Below are 23409 nucleotides of genomic sequence, written 5' to 3' on the forward strand. Positions count from 1 at the left end.
AATGATAAATAATGATTTAATTTGTATATATTTTTATTAAACTCTATTTATCCATTGATTTCAATATTAGTTATCTTACCCTTACAATTTATTCCTCTTTATTACGATTACAACATGAACACATCAAATCAATTTCCCTATTGTTGGTTGTTTGACTTGGGGAAGATGATTTAAAGTGTTTTTACCGAACCTTTTCTCACTACAGGTTATGAATGTAAGATTTCATTTTGGTTCAAGGCCGATAACAAACTAATCTAAACTGGTATTAACTCGATATTGAAAAATTGAAAATAAACCGAAACCGCACTAGACCTAAATTGAAACAATTGAAAACCGAAGTTCTTTAATGGTTTGATTTTGGACTTAGTCATTCCTAGACCGAAATTGATTTAGCCCGATCGAAACCGGACCGAACCGATAATTTGACACCCCTACTGTTACTTGGCTCATGGTGAGTTTTCCATCTGGTGCTGAGTTACTTAGTTATACTACCAGAGTCTCCTAGCTGTCTGGTAATGAATAGAGAAGTAAAAATGCTTGCAACTCATCATCAAACATCATAGAGGAGAGTTAATTCACAACGCTTTGTACCTTGTTCAGATGCTCTGCAATAGAGCTTCCTTCTTTGTATTTAAAATTTACAAGTTTTCTAATTAGAAATTTTTTATTGCTGGCAGTTTTCTATCATACATGCCTTCGAACTTTTTCCACAGTGAATGCGCCCATGTTTCTATGAAAATATGATGGAAGACAGAGTCATACAACTAGGGGTGCAAGTTTGGCCCTGTCGGCCCGAACCCACCCTGGCCCGCCCTGAGCCCGAATAGGGCCTAGGCTGAGATATTTGGCCCTGAGGGTGGGTCAGGGCTGGAAATTTCTGGCCCTGAGTTAGGGTCGGTCGGGTTAGGGTTGAAGCCTCGAGCTAAGCCTGGCCTGACCCGGCCCGACCCTATTTTAAGTTACACTATAAGATATATATTGATACAATTTATATATATATATATTATAAACCTTAAACGTCACCCACATGTTGTTATATAATATATGAAGACAACAAGTGATATAATACATTTTATTACAGTGTTATTTTACGTGAAATTGATAATTTTCTCCCTGGCCCATTGCAGCTCATGCATTTCCTTCCCCTCCCCATGATCAAGGCCAATCAGGGTCAGCCCGGCCTGACCCTAAGGGCAGGTCACGGTTGGATTTTTCTGGCCCTGAGTCAGGGTCGGGTCGGGCTTGGGCCTAGCTAAGGGGACTTAGGGTTGGGTTAGGGTTCTATATAGCCAGGCCCAACCCGACCCTGTTGCAGCCCTACATACAACCACTGGCGAATGAAGCCGATGACTTTTTGGTCTAAGGCTTTGCACTATGTATCAGATATTCTTTGTGGCTTTGACGAGTCACCTTCTACAGTTCATACAGGTCTTTTCAGTACAACAAATCCTTCATCTTGGCTTTCCAAATCATCTAGTTGCCCCCGTTCAGGCTAATCATCCATGTTGAAATGCTTAACTCCATCGAGATCTTTTACACACAATGACACCAACTTGGCCCTATTTCCACTTGTTGGAAAAAATGATAACCTTTTCCCACCTGTGTAAAGAAAAATGGAGAAATACGGCAACATGTGAACAGTAATTGTGAATAGTTTCACGTGAATAGTATCACATGATGAGTAACTGTAATTAGTGTCACGTGAATAGTAACCATGAATAGTGTTATGTGAATAGTAATCATGAATAGTATCAAGTGAATAGTAACTATGAATAGTGAGTGTGTGAGATCCACATGTGAATAAAGTGATAACGCACAAAAATGATAACAGCAACTCACACACAAGTATTTGCACGGTTCAGTTATGCACTTAGGTTTATATTCATAGGCGTAATAATTAGGAATTCTTCTCTATGAGAGAACGGAGAGAATAACAATACAAAAGTAAAGATTTAACTCAAACCCAACCTTATATTCAAAATCGAATACCCCTTGTACACCCTCTCTCAACTTACACTCTCAAACCTTGATGAGAATACTAAACAAACCCAATACTACATAAAGCTCTCACAACTCACTCACTCACTCACTCACTCACTCACTCACTCACTCACTCACTCACTCATCCTTTTAAGAAAAAGTTAAGTCTTGTTGAGTGTGTATTGAACCCTTGCTCTTACCTTTATTCATAGGAATAAGAGAGAAGAAATTTAAATGCATTATGCGGTCGGTGCTGATTTTGTTTTTTTTTTGTTTTTTTTTTGGGTTAAGGTGGTTGGTGTTGATGAATCCAGTTTTTCTTCGTCCTCTTTAATGATCTAAATCTTCTATGGATGTTTTCTTTTGACTTTTTTACTCCATCTTTTATCGGTGGAGACATACAGGACCCCACCAGGCGCGTTAGTCTGACCAGCGTCAGACCCGAAGCAGCGGCTAATTTGAGATGTGGAAAGGAGAATCTTGCACATGACTCGGTTGCACGAGCATGGTACGGAGGAAGGGGGATCGTGAGCTTTGCTTTGTCACGTCAAAAAAGTGGCAACCGACGTTTCGCCTTACTATTTGCTCAACCGGCACGATGTGCGTTGTTTGATTCTACGCCCATTAATAATATGTCAGCCATGATTCCAATCCATAGGATCTTGTCTCACAGATCTGATGCATCCCTATGGTCTGTAGGCTATGGTGTATCACAAGCTCACCAAAGAGTCCTCCGAAGATTACATTTCAAAAATTTTCATTGGCCCATCTTTGATCAGCCATATCTCATCCGTCGGATGTCCTTTTGGCCTCATCCTGGTCTCAAAATTCTAAAAAAAAAATGAGAACTTTCATACCTGTAACAAGAGAGCAAAAGGTGTTATTCAAGAAGATTGGGATAAAAACTAAGAAGAAAAAAAAGAAAGTTGGTGGTTGAGCTCCATTGAAGAAAAGATGATGCATTGAGTACTCTTTGTTGAAGAAAGACGAGAGTGAAGAAGACTAGCTAAGAGGAAGAAGAAAGGTTGAGAGAAGAAGAGAGATAAATTAGGGGTTTTACACACGAAGTTGCCGGATGTCCTAGTACAATTGGGAGGCTGTCAACCCTCTTCTCAAAATAACTCCAAACATCAACCTGGATGGGATTTTTGTCATTTCATGGGGGGCAAGATGGTTTTGTACCTATATGCAAGAGTCATGAAGGCCACGGGACCAGGAATATATATATGTATATAACTCTTGAGGGCATGACAGTCATTTCTCGTGGCTTTGTGTTTGGGCACAGATTCTTCATGCCGCACATGATCAAGTAGTGTTCTTTCTCCCATCTATAAATATGGCAAGAGATCTAACTCAAGAATGCGCAAAATTAATTACCATTCCACCTCGTGGAAACCACAATCTCTTCCATGTTGATGCCCTTGCGCACATTTTCATTGGCTCTCACACTAGTGTAGGGGCTAGATACCCAAATAATGGTCCCTTGCCCCATTTTTATATAGAAAATCTCTTAACATTTTTCTTTGTAATTAGAATAGGGGTACTTCATAATTTTTTATAGCGAAAAGTTCTTTGTGAGCGGAATCTATTGCCCACGCCAAACACAAGAGGGGGTGAGATGACCACCCCACTCTCATGAAAGGTAGAATTCCCATCTTATGATGCCAATGAGTGCCCTCTTATTGGCCCCATGTGTGTGCAAGGACCACTAATTGACTAACCATATGGTGATCCTTTTTTTTTTTGTATTATACAACAAGCCTAACATTTTCCATTAAATGCCAAATACAATTGGGGAAGCAGTTTTCTGTACGGGAGTGTGGTCTAAGCTAGCACTCCCATGTGTCTATCTCTCTCTTTCTTAAAACAAGGGGGTAGAGATGTCTTTTCACATGTAGAGGAGAGAGATAGACTCATGGGAGTGTGACGGGACAGAAAACTTTCTCCCATACAATTGGGTTTTTTTTCCAATCCAATCATCGTGTATTTGTGTCGGTCTTGGATACCGGCACCTGATCTTCACCGGGACCGATCAAAAGAATCAAAGAACCTATACATGGATTATGGATATGGATTCTACCAAAAAAAAAAAAAAGATTATGGATATGGGGATAACGGATGAAGACTTAAATTTAACTTTATAGTGGACCGAGCAAAAGTGGTGTCTTTTAAAACTTTTCTTCATCCATTATTTCGTAACTGGCTTAAGTCTTATGTGAAGTTTACCAATAGTACTACAATTTGCTGTCTTCTTGATTCTTGTATGAATTTGTCATCGTACTTTTATAAAATCTCTTTTCTCATAAAAAAAAAAAAAAAGGATTTTTTTCACGTACCTCCCCTGAGGTATCATGAAATTACAAAACATTTTTTAATTTTGAAAAATTTTGTATGACCCCCTAAGTTTTTAGAAGTTAAACATATGCCCTCATTCCGTTAGTGTAGGTGTAACAACGTTAAAAACAATGGGTGAACTAACAAAAATGCCTTCTCATCTTTCCCAAATCGTTTACCCAAAATCTGCAATTCATCTTCCCAAACCTGCACATCACTCCTCTTTCTCCATCCTTTTTTTTTATTTTTTTATTGGCCCGAACTTATTTGGGACCCGGGTCAGCCCCTGTGAGAAAATCTCAATGAATAATTGAATACATGGGGGGACATTCCCGCCTTACCCTTTCTCAATTTACACAAAGCACTCAGACTCTCAAAGGAAAAGAATTCTATCCAACGGCCCAACAAAAGCACCAACATAAACACAAAGAATTATTTTTGTATCACAGGGAGACCCATTGCATTTTCACTGATAATCAGCCGCAGGTTTGTGGATAGCCCTGCTACCCCAATATTAGAACAGTCCATCGCAGTATCACAAACCAAATTTGCCAATAAGTCCGTGGCTCTATTCCCTTCATGGTAGATACAGGCATGGACCCTTTGTCAAAACCCATATATGAGCCTACACTGGTATATGGAACTTATCCTTCTAAAGCTCCATTAATGACGCTATTATTGTGGTAGCTGAGCTTAAAAGGATTCAACGATGGCAGCTTTAGAGTTGAGAGGGATGAAGAGGACCATTTGGATTCACATAAAAGATGGTTCAGAATGGCTTTCTGATGTAAAAAAGGTTAGTCTCGATCCATTGATGATAGATATCTTCTTATATAGATTGTTTCTTAACACTACCTTCTTTCTTTTTCAATTTCCTCTATGTGCTTTCCGTACTCTCTGCAGATCCAATGCTTAATACTATGGGATTCTAAAATGAAATTATTTCATTCAAAATTGGTGCTTAATCTAACAACCTTCTTTGAATCTTTTGAAATGCCTAGAAGTTAGAATAGTATATTTGGGTTAAGACTTGTTAAGTTGTCAGAGAAAATCACAGAAAAATTCTGTGAAAGCATTTTGGCAGAGATATGATGGGTTTTGAGAAAGTGTCCATGTTTCCTAAATGGAAGATGGATTTGGTTTTGGGATGAGATGGAGAAAATGGGTTGAGAGTTTTAATTAGAGTAAATTACTCCCCCCTCCCCTCGATTATGCTCTAATGACAAACCCCTCCCCTGGGTTTTGAGTAATGACTCTCCCTTCCCCTGCATTCTTAAGATTCTATCAACTGTACCCATTCCGTCCCATTCCGTTAAAAACGACTGTTAAGTGATGACATCATCTTAAATATATTCAATAAAACCCCAAAATGCCCATATATTTGTGATATTCCAATAATACCCTCTAACCATATCAAAACCCTAAAAACATCTCTAGGAAACACCGCCACCACCACGGCTGTATCCACCACCACTTTCACTTCCGTAGCCACCGCCGCCACCATGAAAGAACCTTGCATAGGGTTAGGAAACGTCGATGTTGTTAATGAGAATGCCAACATCCAGACCTTCAATGGCTTCCCGAATCTGACGTATCTCCTCGGAAAGGTCACCAGAGAAATAAACCACCACATTCTTGATCTGGGTGTTCCCAACGAAGAAGAATTATGGTGAATTTGGTCAAACAGAAGAGACCCAGAAAAGATAAGAAAGAAGAAGGGATTAAGATCGTCTGAGTTGAGGTGAAGTGAAGTGAGGAAGATGGGTTTGATTTTTGGGAGTCTTGGAAAGGGAGTGGGTCACGGTGATGAGGTGAAGTGAGGAAGATAGTTTAGGTCACTCCAATCACAACTGGAAGCTAAGCCCTACTTTAGGTTACTCCAATATCATAACTCTCTCTCTCTCTTCCTTCGCAACCAGCTATTGAATTGCCTCTTTAATCAAGGATTCCGCTTCTGTATAATCTTCAGGTTTCTGTTTGATATTCCACCAGTCTACTTCAAGGCTACTTCTTCAATTCTGATTTTTCTGAATCTGGTATCAGTTATTGCTTTAATTGCACATATTATTGTTTAATCACTAGATCATACCATTATTAGTTCATTGTTTTGAGTCCTTAAATCATCGCTACCAATTTGCTTTTCCATCCGGGTTTTTAAGTTTCCTAACTCCAACAGAAACCTCAATATGTCTCAAATCAGCCACTGCATTGTAATCAAATTTTACTCTCATATTATCCCTGTTAATTAGACCGTCTCGACCAGGTTCAGCCCCAACCAGATTTGTTCGGACTATCAACTTTCTCTAATCTGGTTCTAATTCCTAACCCTGTGGTTCTGGAATTCTTCTATGCTGCACTATGAAAGAGAATTCCATCTATAAAGACTACAGAGTGATCTGCAATTGAGGAATAAATAAGAAAAAAAAGAAGACCCTATAAAGAATCTAATCTAGGTTTGTTCGAATTAGCTAGGATTTGTTGAGATTAGTAAAGATTTGACAAGAAACAGAGACTGATAACATAAAATCCTCAATGGACATCTGAAAGTAGGAAGAGGAGAGACGATGAGTTATGGATCAGTAGCGTTCCTTTTAAATGGGTAGGGATGATCAATTTATAATGAAAAATGATTTTATATCTTCTATTTTTGAATCAACCGATTGGGGGCAAAGTTGCAGGCGAAGTTGTAGGAGGAAGAAGAAGAAGGGGGTCAGAGGGTAATATAGTCTTTTTATAACACTTAACAGCCCTTTTTAACGGAATGGGTACAATTGATAGAATCTAAGGAATGCAGGGGAGGGGAGAGTCATTACCCAAAACCCAGGGGAGGGGTTTGTCATTAGAGCATAATCGAGGGGAGGGGGGAGTAATTTACTCTTTTAATTATTTTAAGTTTTAAAAATGGAAGGAAAAGGGGAAGTGATGTGCAGATTTAGAGAAGATGAGTTGCAGGTTTTGGGGGAACGATTTGGAAAAGATGTGGGCATTTTTATCATTTCATCCGTTACTTTAATCATTGTTAGTCCTGTAGTAACAGAATAGGGGTATGTGTTAATTTTTAAAAACCTTAGGAAGCACACAGAATTTTTCAAAATTGAAAAATATTTTTGTAATTATGTGATACTGCTGCATGAAAAAACCCTGACGCAAAAAGACGACTAAAAAAGAAGACGACAAAGAGAAACGCGTGGAAAAAAGAGGAGAGGGGGCCATGCGAGGCCAGAGGTAAAAGAAGTGAGGATTCGTTGGAAGAAATAATTGAAATGATACAAAAAGCCAAAACGTGCAGGCCATGTGAGGTGGACAAGTCAATAAATTCGTAAGCGTTCTGATGACAGAAAATGCATGGTGAGTACGGGGAATCCGGCTTCGATCCGCATTGCCGTATACATCTCGGTGCACTGACATGTAGATCAAGGCCTCTTCGACCGCACGATGTGTATTGTTCACCGTGCTGCAGGGTAGAGGAGTTCAATCTGAATTCGAGGAAAGTGAGAGTAGAAATTTTGCTACTTAAGTTGTAGGATTTTTTGCTTTTGAAGGTGGGGCCGTTTCCAAAATCCACACTTAAACAAACAAATTAAATAGGATTCTGTACATTTGTATCTGCAAGGGAATCTCATATTCTCAACCACATACCGAGGTCATGTTGACTCTATTTTTTTTTATGATATTTGGTTTTTTTGTTTTTTTTTTGTTTTGTTTTGTTGGTAAGACTCTTATGATCACTGTAATGCTCTTATTCACCATCTCCTCTTTAGCTAGGTTGTGTATTCTCCAATAGCTCTAAGAAATTACAGAAGCCATGACACTGCAGTTTGATCTTGTAGCTGCCGCTGCAGCTCTAAGTACTTCTCCTTACCTTCCTCAAATTTTTGATTACATCAAATCTAAACTTGGTTTGTCAAGCATTGATGAGACTAAATTGCATGCTTTATCGTTGAGGGTAGCTCAAATTGAGCAAGTACTTGATTTCGTGAAATATGAACAACTACAGAATAGCTCTGAGTTGGTGCTGATCAGACATCTTAGATGTGCAAGGAATCAAGCAGAGGATGAACTGGACGAAATTTTAATTCGTCGCTCAGAGAAATTGGGTCAACCAACTCAAAGTGCTTACAATCAGGTATTCAGTTCTTTCTCCTCATTTGAAAGCATTACTCTAGAGATCTTAGGTATCAGGAATAACAGCTCCATTTCCCATGCCTCCAATATAGAAAATTGTCCAGTTTCCTGGCTAAAATATAGACAACTCCCTGCACCTCTGAAAAAATGTTTTGAGTTGTTCTCAATATTTCCGAGGAATTATAAATTTGAGAAAGAAAACTTAATCCAAGTATGGATGGCCGAAGATTTCATTCGGGATGATGGAAGAAAAAGAAAATTAGAAGATATAGGGAGTTGTTATTTTGATATGCTGGTAGCAGAATCCTTCTTTTTAAATCCTACAGAAGATTTTTATCAAATAGATGGTGACCTCCATGAGTTTGCTGAATCTGTTTCTTGTGGAGAATGTCTGATAATAAATGAAGGTGAGGCCATAGCAGATTTCCTGTACCGGTTAACGGATTCTCTCCGCCATTTTTCATTACATTGTGAAAATTATTTGCCGGAAACAGCTAATCTTCTTGCTGGATGTAAAGGATTGCGAACATTCCTTCTGCACCTTAGAGATAAAGGAAGGAATCCTAATGTTAAAATTCCTGATAATAAACTTACTAGTTTCGAATGCTTACACGTGTTGGATATAAGTTGTCCTTCTATCATTGAAGTTCCAGCTTCTATTGGTGGTTTGAAGCACCTCCGATACCTTAACCTCTCCAAGTCCAGAATTGAAAAGTTGCCCAAGACAATCTGTGATCTTCACAGTTTGCATATATTGATGCTCCATGGTTGTAAAAACCTCAAGAACTTACCCTGTTTGGGGGATCTTCGTAGCTTGAAAAAGCTTTTGTTAGACAAAAATCACCTTTTAGACTCCTTTCCACCAGGAATTGGGCGATTAACCATGCTTGAGACATTTTCTTGCCCATTTGTTGTGGGCAAAGAAGAGGGAGAAAATATTGGAGTGTTGAAGAACTTGAATAACCTTCGAGGATCACTATGCATCTCTAACCTCGAAAACATCTTGAATTCGGAAGAGGCTAAAGAAGCTGCACTCAATAATAAACAGTTTCTTCGGCAATTGAAGTTGAAGTGGAGAGAAGAACCCACGGGACAGTGTAGGTTTGAACATGAACAAGTTCTTCAAGCCCTCCAACCAAATAATAATCTGGAAACCTTGAAAATATTAGGTTATGGTGGTGTTAGCTTCCCACATGAGATGGCCAAAGACTGTTTTGGAAAACTTAAGAAAGTTTCCTTGAGAAATTGCAAAAGTTGCCCATATCTTCCTGCCCTGTGGCGTCTCCCAATGCTTGAGACCCTTTGTATAAGGGGAATGAATCAAATGGTGAAGTTGAACAATGACTCTTTTCTTGGAAGTGGAAGTGGAAATAGGCTTTCATCACTTGAGATACTTAAAGTTGAAGAAATGCCTTATTTGAAAAGTTGTGACTTGCGCCCTTTTCCCAAGCTTAATCAACTTACATTCAAGGACTGTCCCATGCTAGAGGAAATTATAGAGCTTCCAATGCTCATGAACTGCTCTCTAAATATTAAAGACTGTCCACTACTAATTGGATGGATGGATCAACAGCAAGGTTGGCAGAAAGAAGTGCAAGATGATGGAAGCTTGATCTACCAAAAGGAAGAGCAAGAAGATGAATACTTGGTCTAGACACGCAGTTGAGCTGGTATGGAATCTTAATATCTTTTATTTTTCTATCTGGAAAAATTTGCTATATTCACTTGTAGAGTAGTGTAATCTTGTGAGCTCATCAGATATCTATATACACTAGCCTTTAGTCTGTCTCATTATATCAATGCAGGTTATAGTTGTAAATGTATAAAGTGAAAGCTAGTGATCAGAGTCATATAAGCCAAACTTCAGGTTTTGAAAGTTAAATAATCACAGAAAAATCTTGAGATTAATCTAATCCTCAGGTCAGGAACAGTCATTGCAATAAAAATAAGCCAACCTGATGATTCATGGGGAAAATATTTTTCTGTGGTTAGTACTGTCCAAATTATATTAATGTATCATTACATATCCTAATTAAGGTACTTTATGATTTTGTTCAGGTCTCATTACTTTCATAGAATTTGGTGGCATGAAGGTGCGTAATTGAATCAAGTGAATGTTGTATATTGGAGATTCAAACTTCTGAATCTTGTAAGAATCAATGAGTTTGCAAAATATCTTTGTTTATGCCCTCTTTTTCAGTTTCGGATTACTTTTGCCCATATAATGTAATTTTCATTTCAAGTATTGCTGTTTTTTGAAGCCTCTTAAGGATATAAATTTGGTGTGATGGGGATTCCTAAGCATTCGGCCATTGGAGGTGTCATTGAATTCTTGGTGATAGTGCTTGGATGTCCACAATTATGTGTTAGAAATGTATTGCACATGTTTATTGAAAAGGTTATGAAAAGATTAATTTGGAAGTGTATTCAACTATGTTGTAAGATTAATTTGCACACTTTCGCTGAAAAGGGAAATTTTTTTGATTTCCATTCTCCATTTTTTTTGGATCATCATGCTAAGCTATTGAATGTTGCTTAGGAATATAGGTGGCTTATTTGGGAAGTAATGTACCCCACAAATTTGGAAAGTAATAATCTCTCACAGATTCAGTACTCGAGGAGGTGGGAGCCCTTTTTTTTAATTGTTCATGAATAATTGAAGGAAAGAAAACAAAGAAAATACATTTTTGCATTAAAAGATGAATTAGAGAATAAAAGGGCTATGAACTCCTCTAATTTCTACCTATGTTTGGTTCAGAATCGTGTTTGCCAGGCTAAACATTTGCTTGAGATTGAAATTGGACATAGGATCTTGGATTAGGCTCTAGGCTGTTTTGGGATCTATAGCTTTTATTAAGGCCAACTATGGAATCCTAAAATTTTGGCTGGATTCAATGCCAAAGGTATTAAAGAGTGTGTTTCCATATGTGTGCAAAATATACAGGAAAAAACACATATTTTCACATTAAAACATGAATTAGAAAATGTTATGTGTGTCTCAAATTCTTGTATCTATTTCAATGTTGGCAAAGGGATTTTTTGTGAGGTCTGTGATGGTAGCGGAGGGCTTGGGCCGAAGCCCCCAGGGTATGTACGACTCAACCCGATGGATTGACCCGACTTGGAGGAGTATTTATATGTTTTGTCATCTTGTTGTGTAAGCAAGAGAAATAAGTGAGAGTTGGGGATACTTTGAGTTAGGGTTTTTCTGGGGAGAGTTCTTGTCATGACTTTTGGTGTTCTTGAGAGATCTCCACTGTACTTGTCTTTCATTATATAGTGAATCATCTTCAGCTTCGACTGTGGATGCAGCACATCATATTGGTGTGTGAACCACATTAAATTTCAGTATCATCTTTGCTCTGTTTTGTTTTCTTTGTGTTTCTCAATGTTTGCGTTAACAGAAAATAAAAAGGGGAGGGTGGAATTTTAGGCTGTGTTGGGTATGCATTCTATTGCGTCAAGAAATCGCTTGGTGGTCCATTCGAGTGCCGCAATCTGCAAAAGGACCTGGGTGACGAAGGAGAACTGGTGTGGTTCCGGCCTAGGACTCTCCTATGTCTAAGTTAGATCTCTTTGAGCAAACAGATGAATAGTTAGAATTCAAGATGGGTTAATGGGGTAGAGTACATTGGCATTTATAGTGGAGTGTGGCGGTGTGGAGAGTCTCAGTTGGTAACGAGTAGTCCTCGTAGTAGATAGGCGTTCCTAGTTGGTAGGATTCATCACTTGGTTGGTTGCTCCCCCATGGGAGATAGAGTCCCAGTAGGGAAGATGTTCTCGGTAGATAGACATGCTTGCGCCCTTGTATATATTTGGATAAGATCCTTGGTGCATGAGGCCGTCTTGTAGGTGGTACCTTCAACGGGTGAGGTGATGTATATCTCGTCAATGATGCTAATAGCTTGCGTGTAGCACTTGGTCTTGGACCTTAGACGTCCTTGTTGGTTCTTTGCCTTCTTGGCCAATCAAGTGAGACATAAAGTGGCCGGGCTCGGGATGGTCTTCCCTCTTGTGCCGGGACACATGGTGGCTCACGACTGGCTGGTATAATTTTGGTTTATCACAATCTCATTTTGAGAATGCACATTCCCATTCTCAAATTGTAGAATGCATTTTTTTATTAAGAATGAGAACACTGTTTGGACAAATGTTGGCTAAATTGCATTTTTAATTTAAAATGCATTTCAGTATTTCAATTTAGGCTGGAGTCTGGGAAAGTGATTGTGATATCCTTCTTCATCTAACTATCCTGCAGAGATTAAATTTAGACGGACATCTGACACATACTTCATGTCCTTGAGAAACAATTTGCAACCGACATTTATCTTTACGCTTATGTCTCCCACAATTTTTTAGGCGTTCTTGTTCCCATTTTTACGACACCAAAATCACCTGTCCTAAGAGAAGTAAAGAATTCTTTGTCATGAGTAACATGGTAAGATGCACTTGAATCAATGGCCTAGTCTGACCCATGACATGCGAGGGCGAGACAATATTTTTCACAACTTGAGACAATGATGATGTCTCTTTCTGAGATAACGACAATGGTTTCCTTTTTTTCTTTCTTCTCATCTTGGTTCTCTTTCTCTGCTTTGAGCTTTCTGCAGTCCTCTTTCATATGTCATACCTTTTCACAGTAGTAGTATGTGATCCTTCTTCTTGATTTGGATCTCCCTACAACTTCTCACAATCTTGAGGTTGTTTGGTTCTACTTCTCCCGTGGTTCTCTGCAACAAGTACCTCATGATGAGACTATCCCAAGGATTTTCTCTTTGTCTCTTCATTCAGCAAACTCCCTATTACTTAGTGTAAGTACCATGGTCCTCGCAGTGACGAGGGTTCCCCAGCCTTAGTGGATACATGCATATTAATGCTGGGTAATATTGTCAATGTTCAAGAATGATATCAGGGGATTGGGATCATGCATAACATACTAAAATAATGTGAAGTCGCCACCTAGGGTTAGGGCCTAGGACCCATTAGGTGTAGCCCTCTCCGTTGTGAATAGAATCGGGCTACGTGACACCATATGGTTTGACCAAAGGTCCAGGTAAGGGGTCAAGTTACGAGTGTGGGAAGGTGTTAGGCACTCACCTCGCCCGCCCGAAACCGGTCTCTATGTGATAGATGCTACATAGTGACGAGTATTCTCTCTCTTTTATTACGGGGATAGGGGGTATTATGAACTACATTAAGATGCTATGAACTGAATTATAACCTAATAAACTACATTATGTATATAAGAAATATATACTAAAACGATGGAATACGAAAAGACTACATTGAAATGATAGGAATGCGGTAATTATACCTGTGCAAATATATTCCCTTGGCTCACGGGAGACGGACGAATGGACTGACGCCGATTCTTTTTGGGCAGAGTAACGGCTCCTTTAGGTAGTTTGGTTGGATAGAAGAATATCTGTAATAGGAGGGTTTCGATTGTCACCTGTACACTGACGGGGTAACAATACTTAAGAGCAGAACCGCTCTAAGCTCGGACGGATAATCGAAGGATCTATCCACGCCGAAGAACCTTCGCTCACTCACACACTTTGTAGGAGAAAGAAAGGAAAAAGGGGTAAAAAGGGAGAGATGGGAGGTGGAAAACTCATATGGAGGGTCTCTAGCCTAAAAATTGTGTGTCAAATGGGGGAGGGGGACCCTCCTATTTATAGGGAGGGGGGACCCTCTCCCTTGGGCCGAATAAGTCCTTCACGGCGCCGTGTAGATGTCTACGGCATTGTGGGGGACTTTTCCACGGCGCCGTGGTTGACGTCAGCAGGCTGATGTCACACCCCCTTATGGCACCGTGGAAAAAGTACATAGGTGGGTCCCACGGTGACGTGGAAAAGTCCACGGCGCCGTGGAAGCGCAGTGCCCTTTTTCCTTTATTTTTGGGCCTGAAATGGGCCATTTTGGGTTCAGAATGGTTCTTGGGCTCATGGGTCAGATATTTTGGGTCTAGAAAGAGGGAAAGTGCGTCGTCCATTGTCCATGTCCCATTGTCATCATCGCCAAAGGGGGTGACAAAATCTAGTGTCTACAGTTTGCCCCTCTTTGGTAGAGGCTTGTGCCAACTGCCGAAGGGCAAAGTCAAAAGACCAACTAATTTTATCACCAAGAGCATGTACTGCTGACGCTTTGCTCAAAGGCGACAGAGTTGCTAAAAACAGATGGTTTAATCACAATGAAATCTTTCGATAAACCTCGGAAGAAAATCTCAGAAAGAACCAAATCCTTATTATGTGAGCGCCGCTCGATCAAGTTTTGATGGTGATAAGGCACCGCTCGACCAAAAATCAAGTTTAAGGGTGATAAGGCACCGCTCGACCGAAAATCAAGTATCGAGGGTGACAAAGCACCGCTCGACCGAAAATCAAGTTTCGAGGGATTTCACTGGGGATAAAGTTTTGAGGGTGATGAGGCACCGCTCGATCGAAGATCAGGTTTTGAGGGTGATAAGGCACCGCTCGACCGAGGATCAGGTTTTGAGGGTGATAAGGCACCGCTCGACCGAGGATTTGGTTTGAGGGTGATAAGGCACCGTACGACCGAAGATCAAGTTTTGGCAACTCCATTGGGGATCATATTAGGCGTACCTCCCATGGGGGGAATGAAAATCCTATTAGATGCACTTCCCTGGGGATATGGATGAATGATTGTCCCATAGTGGAATTATGGGATAAAAATGTTGACTTATACGAGAGTACAAGGGAAAGTTAGATAACGGATCAATCTTGTAAAGAAGATCACTGTGGATGTGGAACTGTACGTGACGTGACTCTGGAAAGATCAAATGCTCATGAGTTGCAGAAGTGCTTGAGACCTCGGCCAAACCGTACGTGGGGCCCCATGATTCGGGTTGCATGTGGCCTTAACAGTAATCAGATAATCTATTCGCACATGAGTGCAGAAATGATTGAAGAGTTGGTCGAATCGCACGAGGATTTGATAGAACTGAATGATCAGAGACCAAACCTATTCTGCAGTGATTGGATGAATAGGTTACAACCGAAATAAGAATTCGAATGGTACATGATCAGGAAATACAATCCTACGAGTGCGTAGCCATGATGCAAATGGAAAAGCAATCCAAAATGTATACCATTAGAGGCCAAGTGGTCCATAGGTACCAAATAGGATGGTACATGAGTGGAAAATGCAATCTGATGTGCATGGGCTTGTGCTGGCGGGTACAATTTAAAAATTCGTCATTTCTTATTATTTTTTATTATATATATATATATATTATTATTATTATTATTTTATTTTTTTTGGTCCACAGCGTAGTGTGGGAGTCTGCACGACACCGTGTATGGGCGGCACCGTTCTGGCACAGTGCCGTGTGCACGGCATCGTGTCAGATTCCACGGCTCCGTGGGGAGTCTCCCACGGTGCAGTGGGCTGCTGACCCACGGGGCCATGGAGATCTCCACGGCGCCGTGGACGCGATGGCGTTTTTTATAAATAGAGGGTTCTCCCCTCATTTCTCCATTCTCATTTTCTACTGCGAAGCTTTGCCATTTTTGTTTTTGACTTCTTTTTTCGTCCTTATTTACACCATGTCTTTCCGCAGGCATGCCCGCCAGCCCTCGAAGGGCCCACTTCTCAGCACCACCGGTAGGGATGCTCGTGCGGCTTGGTATCCTTCGGGGGTCACATTGGTCGACACTGCCTGCCACGGCTGCTGCTCCATCTAGGGCCAGGTCAGTCATCCTACCTTTGCTCCAGTTTATTTATTATTATTATTTATTTATTTATTTTGTTGCGTAAACACCTTTAGACATGACTTAGGGTCGGCCAATTGAGGTGAGACCATTAGGTATCTCCCTAAGCGTCTCTTGACGCGTAAATTGAGGCAATGCCTCTAGATACCACCTTAGGCACTTAGTGACACGGAAATCTAGGCGAGGCCCTTAGACACTACCCTAAGTGTCTTTTGGCATGTAAATCGAGGCGATGCCCCTAGATACCACCTTAGACACCTGGTGACCCGCAAATCAAGGCGAGGCCATTAGACACTACCCTAAGTGTCTTTTGACACGCAAATCAAGGCAATGCCCCTAGATATCACCTTAGGTACCTAGTGACACGTAAATCAAGGCGAGGCCATTAAACACTACCCTAAGTGTCTTTTGGCATGCAAACCAAGGCAATGCCCCTAGATACCACCTTAGGCACCTAGTGACACGTAAATCAAGGCGAGACGATTAGACACTACCCTAAGTGTCTTTTGGCACGTAAACCAAGGTGATGCCCCTAGATACCACCTTAGGCACCTAGTGACATGCAAATTAAGGCGAGACCATCAGACACTACCCTAACTCTCTTGGCATGCAAATCGAGGCAATCCCCCTAGATACCACCTTAGGCACCCAGTGATACGCTAATCAAGGCGAGGCCATTAGACACTACCCTAAGTGTCTCTTGGCACACAAATTGAGGCAATGCCCCTAGATACCACCTTAGGCACCCAATGACACGTAAATCAAGGCAAAGCCATTAGACACTACCCTAAGTATCTTTTGGCACGCAAACCAAGGCGATGCCCCTAGATACCACCTTAGGTATCTAGTGACACGCAAATCAAGGTGAGGCCATCAGACACTACCCTAAGTGTCTCTTAGCATGCAAATCGAGGCAATCCCCCTAGATATCACCTTAGGCACCCAGTGATACGCTAATCAATGCGAGGCCATTAGACACTACCCTAAGTGTCTCTTGGAATGCAAATCGAGGCAATGCCCCTAGATACCACCTTAGGCATCTAATGACACGTAAATCAGGGTAAAGCCATTAGACACTACCCTAAGTGTCTTTAGGCACGCAAATCAAGGCGATGTCATTAGACACTACCCTGAGTGTCTTTTGGTATGCAAACCAAGGGGATGCCCCTAGATACCACCTTAGGCACCTAGTGGCACGCAAATCAAGGTGAGATCATCAAACACTACCCTAAGTGTATCTTGGCACATAAATCGAGGTAATCCCCCTAGATACCACCTTAGGCACCTAGTGATACGCTAATCAAGGCGAGGCCATTAGACACTACCCTAAGTGTCACTTGGCATGCAGATTGAGGCAATGCCCCTAGATACCACTTTAGACACCCAGTGACACGTAAATCAAGGCGAAGTCATTAGACACTATCCTAAGTGTCTTTAGGTACGTAAATCAAGGTGAGGTCATTAGACACTACCCTGAGTGTCTTTTGGCACGTAAATCAAGGTGATGCCCCTAGATACCACCTTAGGCACCTAGTGACATGTAAATCAAGGCGAGGCCATCAGACACTACCCTAAGTGTCTTTTGGCATGCAAATCGAGGCGATGCCCTTAGATACCACCTTAGGCACCTGATGACACGCAAATTAAGGCAAGGCCATTAGACACTACCCTAAGTATCTTTTGGCATGCAAACCAAGGCGATGCCCCTAGAAACCACCTTAGGCACCTAGTGACACGCAAATATTTTCTTTTTTCATTCTTATTTTCATTATTCAGCTTATTGATTATTGCCTTGACTAACGTTTTATCTTATTTTTCTTTGCAGGGCAAATCCCTTCCTCCTCCCAAGAAGTATTGTGGGCTGGGGGCAGTTTCAGAGTGGTACAGAGCACTCTGCCCGACAGTGCGATCGAGAGTGAGTCGGGCCGGGCTAGGGCATATCGTTGCGTCTTCTGCCCGAGAGCTGGATAGCCCGACAGCGAGGGCTTACAGAGGTGGTGGCCGAGCACCCACACTTTCCACCTTCCTCTGGGTGAGGTGACGGTCACCCCTCTGGACTTCTATATGATTACCGTGCTTCCCTTTGGAGGGGTGCCCGTGACTCTGACCCCGGAGGAGAGGGTCATGGCTTCGATGGAGCCGGCAGAGTGCCTGGAGTATTACAGGTAGTATTTGGGGAGCGAGGTCACTGAGAGGGAGATCCCTGCGGTAGCCCTGAGGAGCGCTTGGGGCGAAAGAGTCGTGACAGACGAGTCACTGTCCGAGCTGCTCGACCAGCAGGCTTGATGGTTCCTCCTCTATCTACTGGCGGAGGTTGTGTTTAGCGACATGACAGGGACGGTGACGGCCGACGCCGCGTACGTCCACTTTTTTCAGGACTTCGATCTAACCGCGAGCCATGATTGGGGCGGTTCGACGTACGCCCACTTCCTCTATATAATGGATTTTTTGGTCGTGGGGTCGTCGAACCTCATCGGATGCTGCTATGTCCTCTGGATAAGCTTTCTCACCTTTGCTTCTCTTTTTTTTTTAATTTTATTATTTGAACTGACTCACATCTGTTTATTGCAGACATGGAGTTATGAGATCCTCCGGTTCTGGGTCCCCATTTTTTGGTTTGGGGATGACCCTGGAACCACCTTCCCTAGGTCTACGAGATGGCGTAAGACCCATTTGCTCAGGAGTGGCCACCATAAGGACCTTGAGTCCACACGCGGCCTCCTGAACGAGCTGCGGCTCGATGAGGTACACTCTGAACTGATCTCTATTTTTGTTTACTTTCTTTTCTTCTTTTTCTTTTATTTCAAATGTGATGACCTATCTTTAATTGACAGGCTTCTCTCCGCCCTTATTTGGGGGAGATTATTGTGGAGCCGGACCTATTTGCTAGGGCCTCGGCTCTCTCCTCCTACCGGATCCTCTTTGAGGGTCCGTGGGGGTTCTCCTTCTATTTGGGAGAGCGAGTGTCCCTACAGTGGTCCGAGGCTCGGCTGGTCCCCTGCCCTCCTTCTGCTTGAGTCCATGAGCCAGCCTTGATAGACCGAGAGGAGATCGAGCAGTGGAGGACGGGTGAGCCCTGGATTGGGTTGGTATTAGTTGACACGGACTACACCACCTTCCTCTATCGGGAGACGGGCTACGCCCCCTTACTCCGGAGGGGCCCTGGGTATGATTTCCCTTCTTTTTCTCGCTTTTCCCTTTTTTTTTTTGTTCATTTTTCCTTTCAGATTACTAAACTAACTCTTGTTTTTTCATTCCTCTTCTTTTGACAGTTCCCAGATTGCCCCTTGTGCCCGGGGGTCTTTGGTGGCAGGAGGTCATCCCGAGCTTCTCGAGCAGTGGAGGCAGAGTCGAGGGCTGGGCCTTCTGGCGAGGTCCTGACTCTACGGATCGCGGGCCCTAATGATCACATTTCGGGATATCGCCCATGGTTCATCTGCCACCCCGAGCCTGGGAGAGTTGAGGTCGACCTACAGCCTCCCTGTTCTGAGGACGAGGATTTAGGCCTCCCTCTTCCTTATGATGGGGTAAGCAGACTTGACTTTTCCATTTATTTTTTTTCTTTCTTTTTTTTTTTTTTTTTTGATTTATTCCAATGTTTTGCTAACACTATTGGTGCTCTCAGTTCCTAGGTGGATGCGAGTCGATATGCTGACATGAGGCGTATGTTGGCGAGTCTTGATGAGGTTATCATGACTCGCATAGAGGCGACCCACCAGCTGGTAATGCTTCCTTGCTCTTTCTCCCCCCTTTTTTTTTTTATTATATTTTCCTCTTGATGTTTAACTCTTTGGTTTTTTTGCAGAGGACCGAGCTCGACCATTATCGGAGAGAGAACGAGAGGTTGAGGCTCGTGAACGAGCGATTGGAGGTCGGTCTGGCCAGAGCTGAGGTCGAGAGAGATGCTCTGAGGATGTCTCAGAGTGGTGAGGGGGGAGGCTTGGATGTTGATGATTATTCCCCTGAGGAGTGATTCTCCCTCCTTCTCTCCCTCTTTTTTTTTTTTTTTTGCTTTTTGGTAACGTTGTCACCATTATGTATATTTTTTGTTGTTTTTTTTTTTTTTTGTTTGCTCCTTGTACTTTTTCATTCATTATTTTTGTACCAATAAGTTGTTTGTATAAATTCATTGTATATTTCCTTCTTTGTGAATGTCCTCATGACTCAATCCCTTTTCTTAGAAGCACAAATTCCATTGATAGGTGGTTCCATTACATGAGAAAGGACAAAAACCAACAAAACAAAATAAAAAAGAACATTGGATTAATATCACTTAGTTACAACATTTTCTCCATGCTTGGGATCACAGAATCACCACTTCTTGAGTCAACTTCTCTGGGGCTCTAAGGTTCTTCGGCTCAGGCTGTTCTTGCTTTGGGGAAACCAAGGAAGGAATATAAAAACAAGTGTGAGTCAAACCCATGAATCTCACATGATTGCTTCCAGGTGCTTCTGGCTCTTACGTCTTAGCCTTCATCTAATGGCAGTTCCATTGGATTTCTTAAGCATCTCTTCCCTCCAAATACTTCTTCCAATCTTGGATCTTATGGAATTCTGGCTTTTCTCTTTTCGTTTGATAGTGTATGGGTCGGAGATGAGGGCATGGAATTGGTACTACCAACTCTAATTTTTCCATCAACCACATTTGGAACACTGCCAGAGATCCATAAAAGAAATCTGTTCCATGTTTCTGAGTCTGACTCATGATATCAAACCCTTTGAAAGTCTCTGCCAAAACGGTGGGGACAATGTCGCATCCTTCTTCAACCTATTTAACTACTTCCGCAATCATTGGGGACATGCCTTTTTCTGGAGATGTTAACAGGTACTTCCCAATCATACAGAATAAGTACGCCCGTTTTCTGCACTGAGTCTGACCTTCTTCTGCATGCTTGTTGTTGTTGAAGATCTTCACAACTTTTAACGCATCCACCTTGTCATAATTGAGAATCTGCTTTACCTCCTTTTTCATGACGAAGAAATCTTCCAGATTTTTAAAAAGTTGTTCTTTCTTCATAGTCGGGAGGAACAATTTTCCTCGAGGAGGTGCTAACATACAAGCCTGGAATTCTTCAATGGTTGGAGACATCCAGACTTTTCCAAAACAAAATGCATGCAGCTGAGGATTCCAACATTTTGATACTTCTCTAAGTAAATCATGGTGGAGCTTGAAATGACCGATCCTTCCCAGTATGGTTAGATGGAGATCATCTAGAAGTGTAGGCTCATCCACATTCATCCAGAGAGTCCACTGGCGCAACTGTTCATCCAGCCCTTCTTTCTTTGGTCCCCTCATGCTACCTGCATCAAGGATCAGATTAGCACTTTGTGACATAGAATGAATAAATCCTTTGTTAACAACCAGCTCTAGATGACTCTACACCTAAGCTAAGTCTAGGAAAATGGATTAAAGGCCAAATGGCGAGATTTACCCATATGTGCAGGGGATGCCGGCTGGCAGAATTGGGGGAGAAAATTAACACAATGCCCTCTTTTTTCTTCTATACTTTCATAATTTTTTTTTTTTTTTTTTTTTGAGACCGTACCCGAACACATCGGGTTGCCTACGTATCCCTTGGGGAGGAATCAGGTCGGACGTAGTTCAAGTTACTTTAAACCACTCAGACGAAATACTTCTTTAACTGGTCCATGTTGACCAATCCCCGAAGATCTTCTTCATCAAGGTCAAAGAGTTGGACCGCCTGGCCTGGTGTAGACACTGAATTTTGTCACCCCCCGGCGAAGATGACAACAGGACACGGACAGACATCGGTATCTCTCTCAAGAAGGACTCTTGTCCCTACATATAAACCAAATCACCCTAACATCCCTAAAATGACTTATAAGACCCTTTTATCAAATGCTGAAGGAGGTACTGCTCACCCTCCCCCACCACGGCGGTCCCGCTAGCCGGTTAGCGGGCCGTGGGCTCTTCCCATGACGTCGTGGATGCCTTCCCACGGCACCGTGGGCGCCTTCCCACGGCACCGTGGGGATGTGTACAGGATTTCCACGGCGCCATGAGGGGGTGTGAGATCAGCCTACTAACGTCACCCACAGCGCCGTGGAAAAGTCCCCCACGGCACCGTGAACATCTCCACGGTGCCGTGGAGGACTTATCTAGCCAGGAGAGAGAGGGGACCCCTCCCTATAAATAGGAGGGTCTCCCCCCCTCATTTCTCAAGCTTTTCTCGGGTAAGGAGACCCTCCAGGGCTTGTTTTGCCCCCTTTTCACCCTCTTTTCCTCCGTCTTTCCCTCTTGGGTATGTGAGTGAGTGGAGTTCTTCGACTTGGGTAGATCCTTCGATTACCCATCCAAGCATAGAGCGATTATGCTCTTGGGTATTGTTATCCCGTCAGTGTATGGATAACGAAAAACCCCCTTTACAGCCGTAATTCTGTCTGTATACAGATAACAAGAATCTCTTATATAGCCGTTACTCTGCTCGAAGTCTGAGTGACAAAACTCATCTCGTATAGCCTCATTATGTCTGACAAGAGAGAGACAAGCCGATCGTCCGTCTCCACCTGAGCCGTGGGACATCACATATTTTGCCCTCGGTGCGCTTTCATTTATTTCTTGCATTTCTAGACAGGTATCTGTCTCTTTCCCTTTCATTATTTTTGGCATAATGTAGACAATTAAAGCAACTCGTTTAGTGTACATAATAAATGATTTTCTCTTCCTTTGTCAAGATTAGTGTATCATAATTTAGCCTTACATGTTAGTATAAGATATATTATCAAGGGAGAATATTCAAAAACCAGCATCTAGTAGAAAGACCGGTTTATCCGGGCGAGGTGGGTGCCTAACACCTTCCCACCCTCGTAACCTGACTACTTACCTTGAATCTGTGACCAGACCATATGGAATCAAGTAGCCCTTTCCGCTAACCCCGGATGGGGCTACACCCATTGGGTCCTAGGCCCTAATCCTAGGTGGCGACTCCATTTCTTTATAAAGCAGGATCCCAATCCCCATGATGATATATCGAAATGATACGCCGTTATTCATCAAAGCCAATCTTTGTCGCCATAAGGCTGAGGAACCCTCGTCCCGAGGACCACGGTACTTACAGTGGCGACTCCACTAGGGACGTGTCAAGCTTTCAACACTAGATGCTCTCGCTAAATGCAAGAATATTCTCCCTTATGTATTGTTTGTATGATAACATGTTTGGCTAACCCTTTTGTTTGTATTAACTGCATCATGCATAGTGCTCGAAGTGAAATCAAA

The 23409-nt window shown here is 42.2% G+C and overlaps 1 protein-coding gene across 1 annotated transcript; it reads left to right on the forward strand.

Annotated features, from left to right (window-relative positions):
• Positions 1–8656: 8656 nt before the first annotated feature.
• Positions 8657–10093, forward strand: LOC122663331 (putative disease resistance protein At3g14460). Its single transcript, XM_043859010.1, has one exon. The coding sequence runs from the start codon at positions 8657–8659 to the stop codon at positions 10091–10093; it is 1437 nt and encodes a 478-aa protein (XP_043714945.1).
• Positions 10094–23409: the final 13316 nt, after the last annotated feature.

This window comes from Telopea speciosissima, chromosome 5 (assembly GCF_018873765.1).
Source record: "Telopea speciosissima isolate NSW1024214 ecotype Mountain lineage chromosome 5, Tspe_v1, whole genome shotgun sequence".
Taxonomy (NCBI): Eukaryota; Viridiplantae; Streptophyta; class Magnoliopsida; order Proteales; family Proteaceae; genus Telopea; species Telopea speciosissima.

What these genes read in the sequence shown, in the direction of transcription:
- LOC122663331 (XM_043859010.1), top strand. Translation starts at nt 8,657, where the DNA reads ATGGCCGAAGATTTCATTCGGGATGATGGAAGAAAAAGAAAATTAGAA.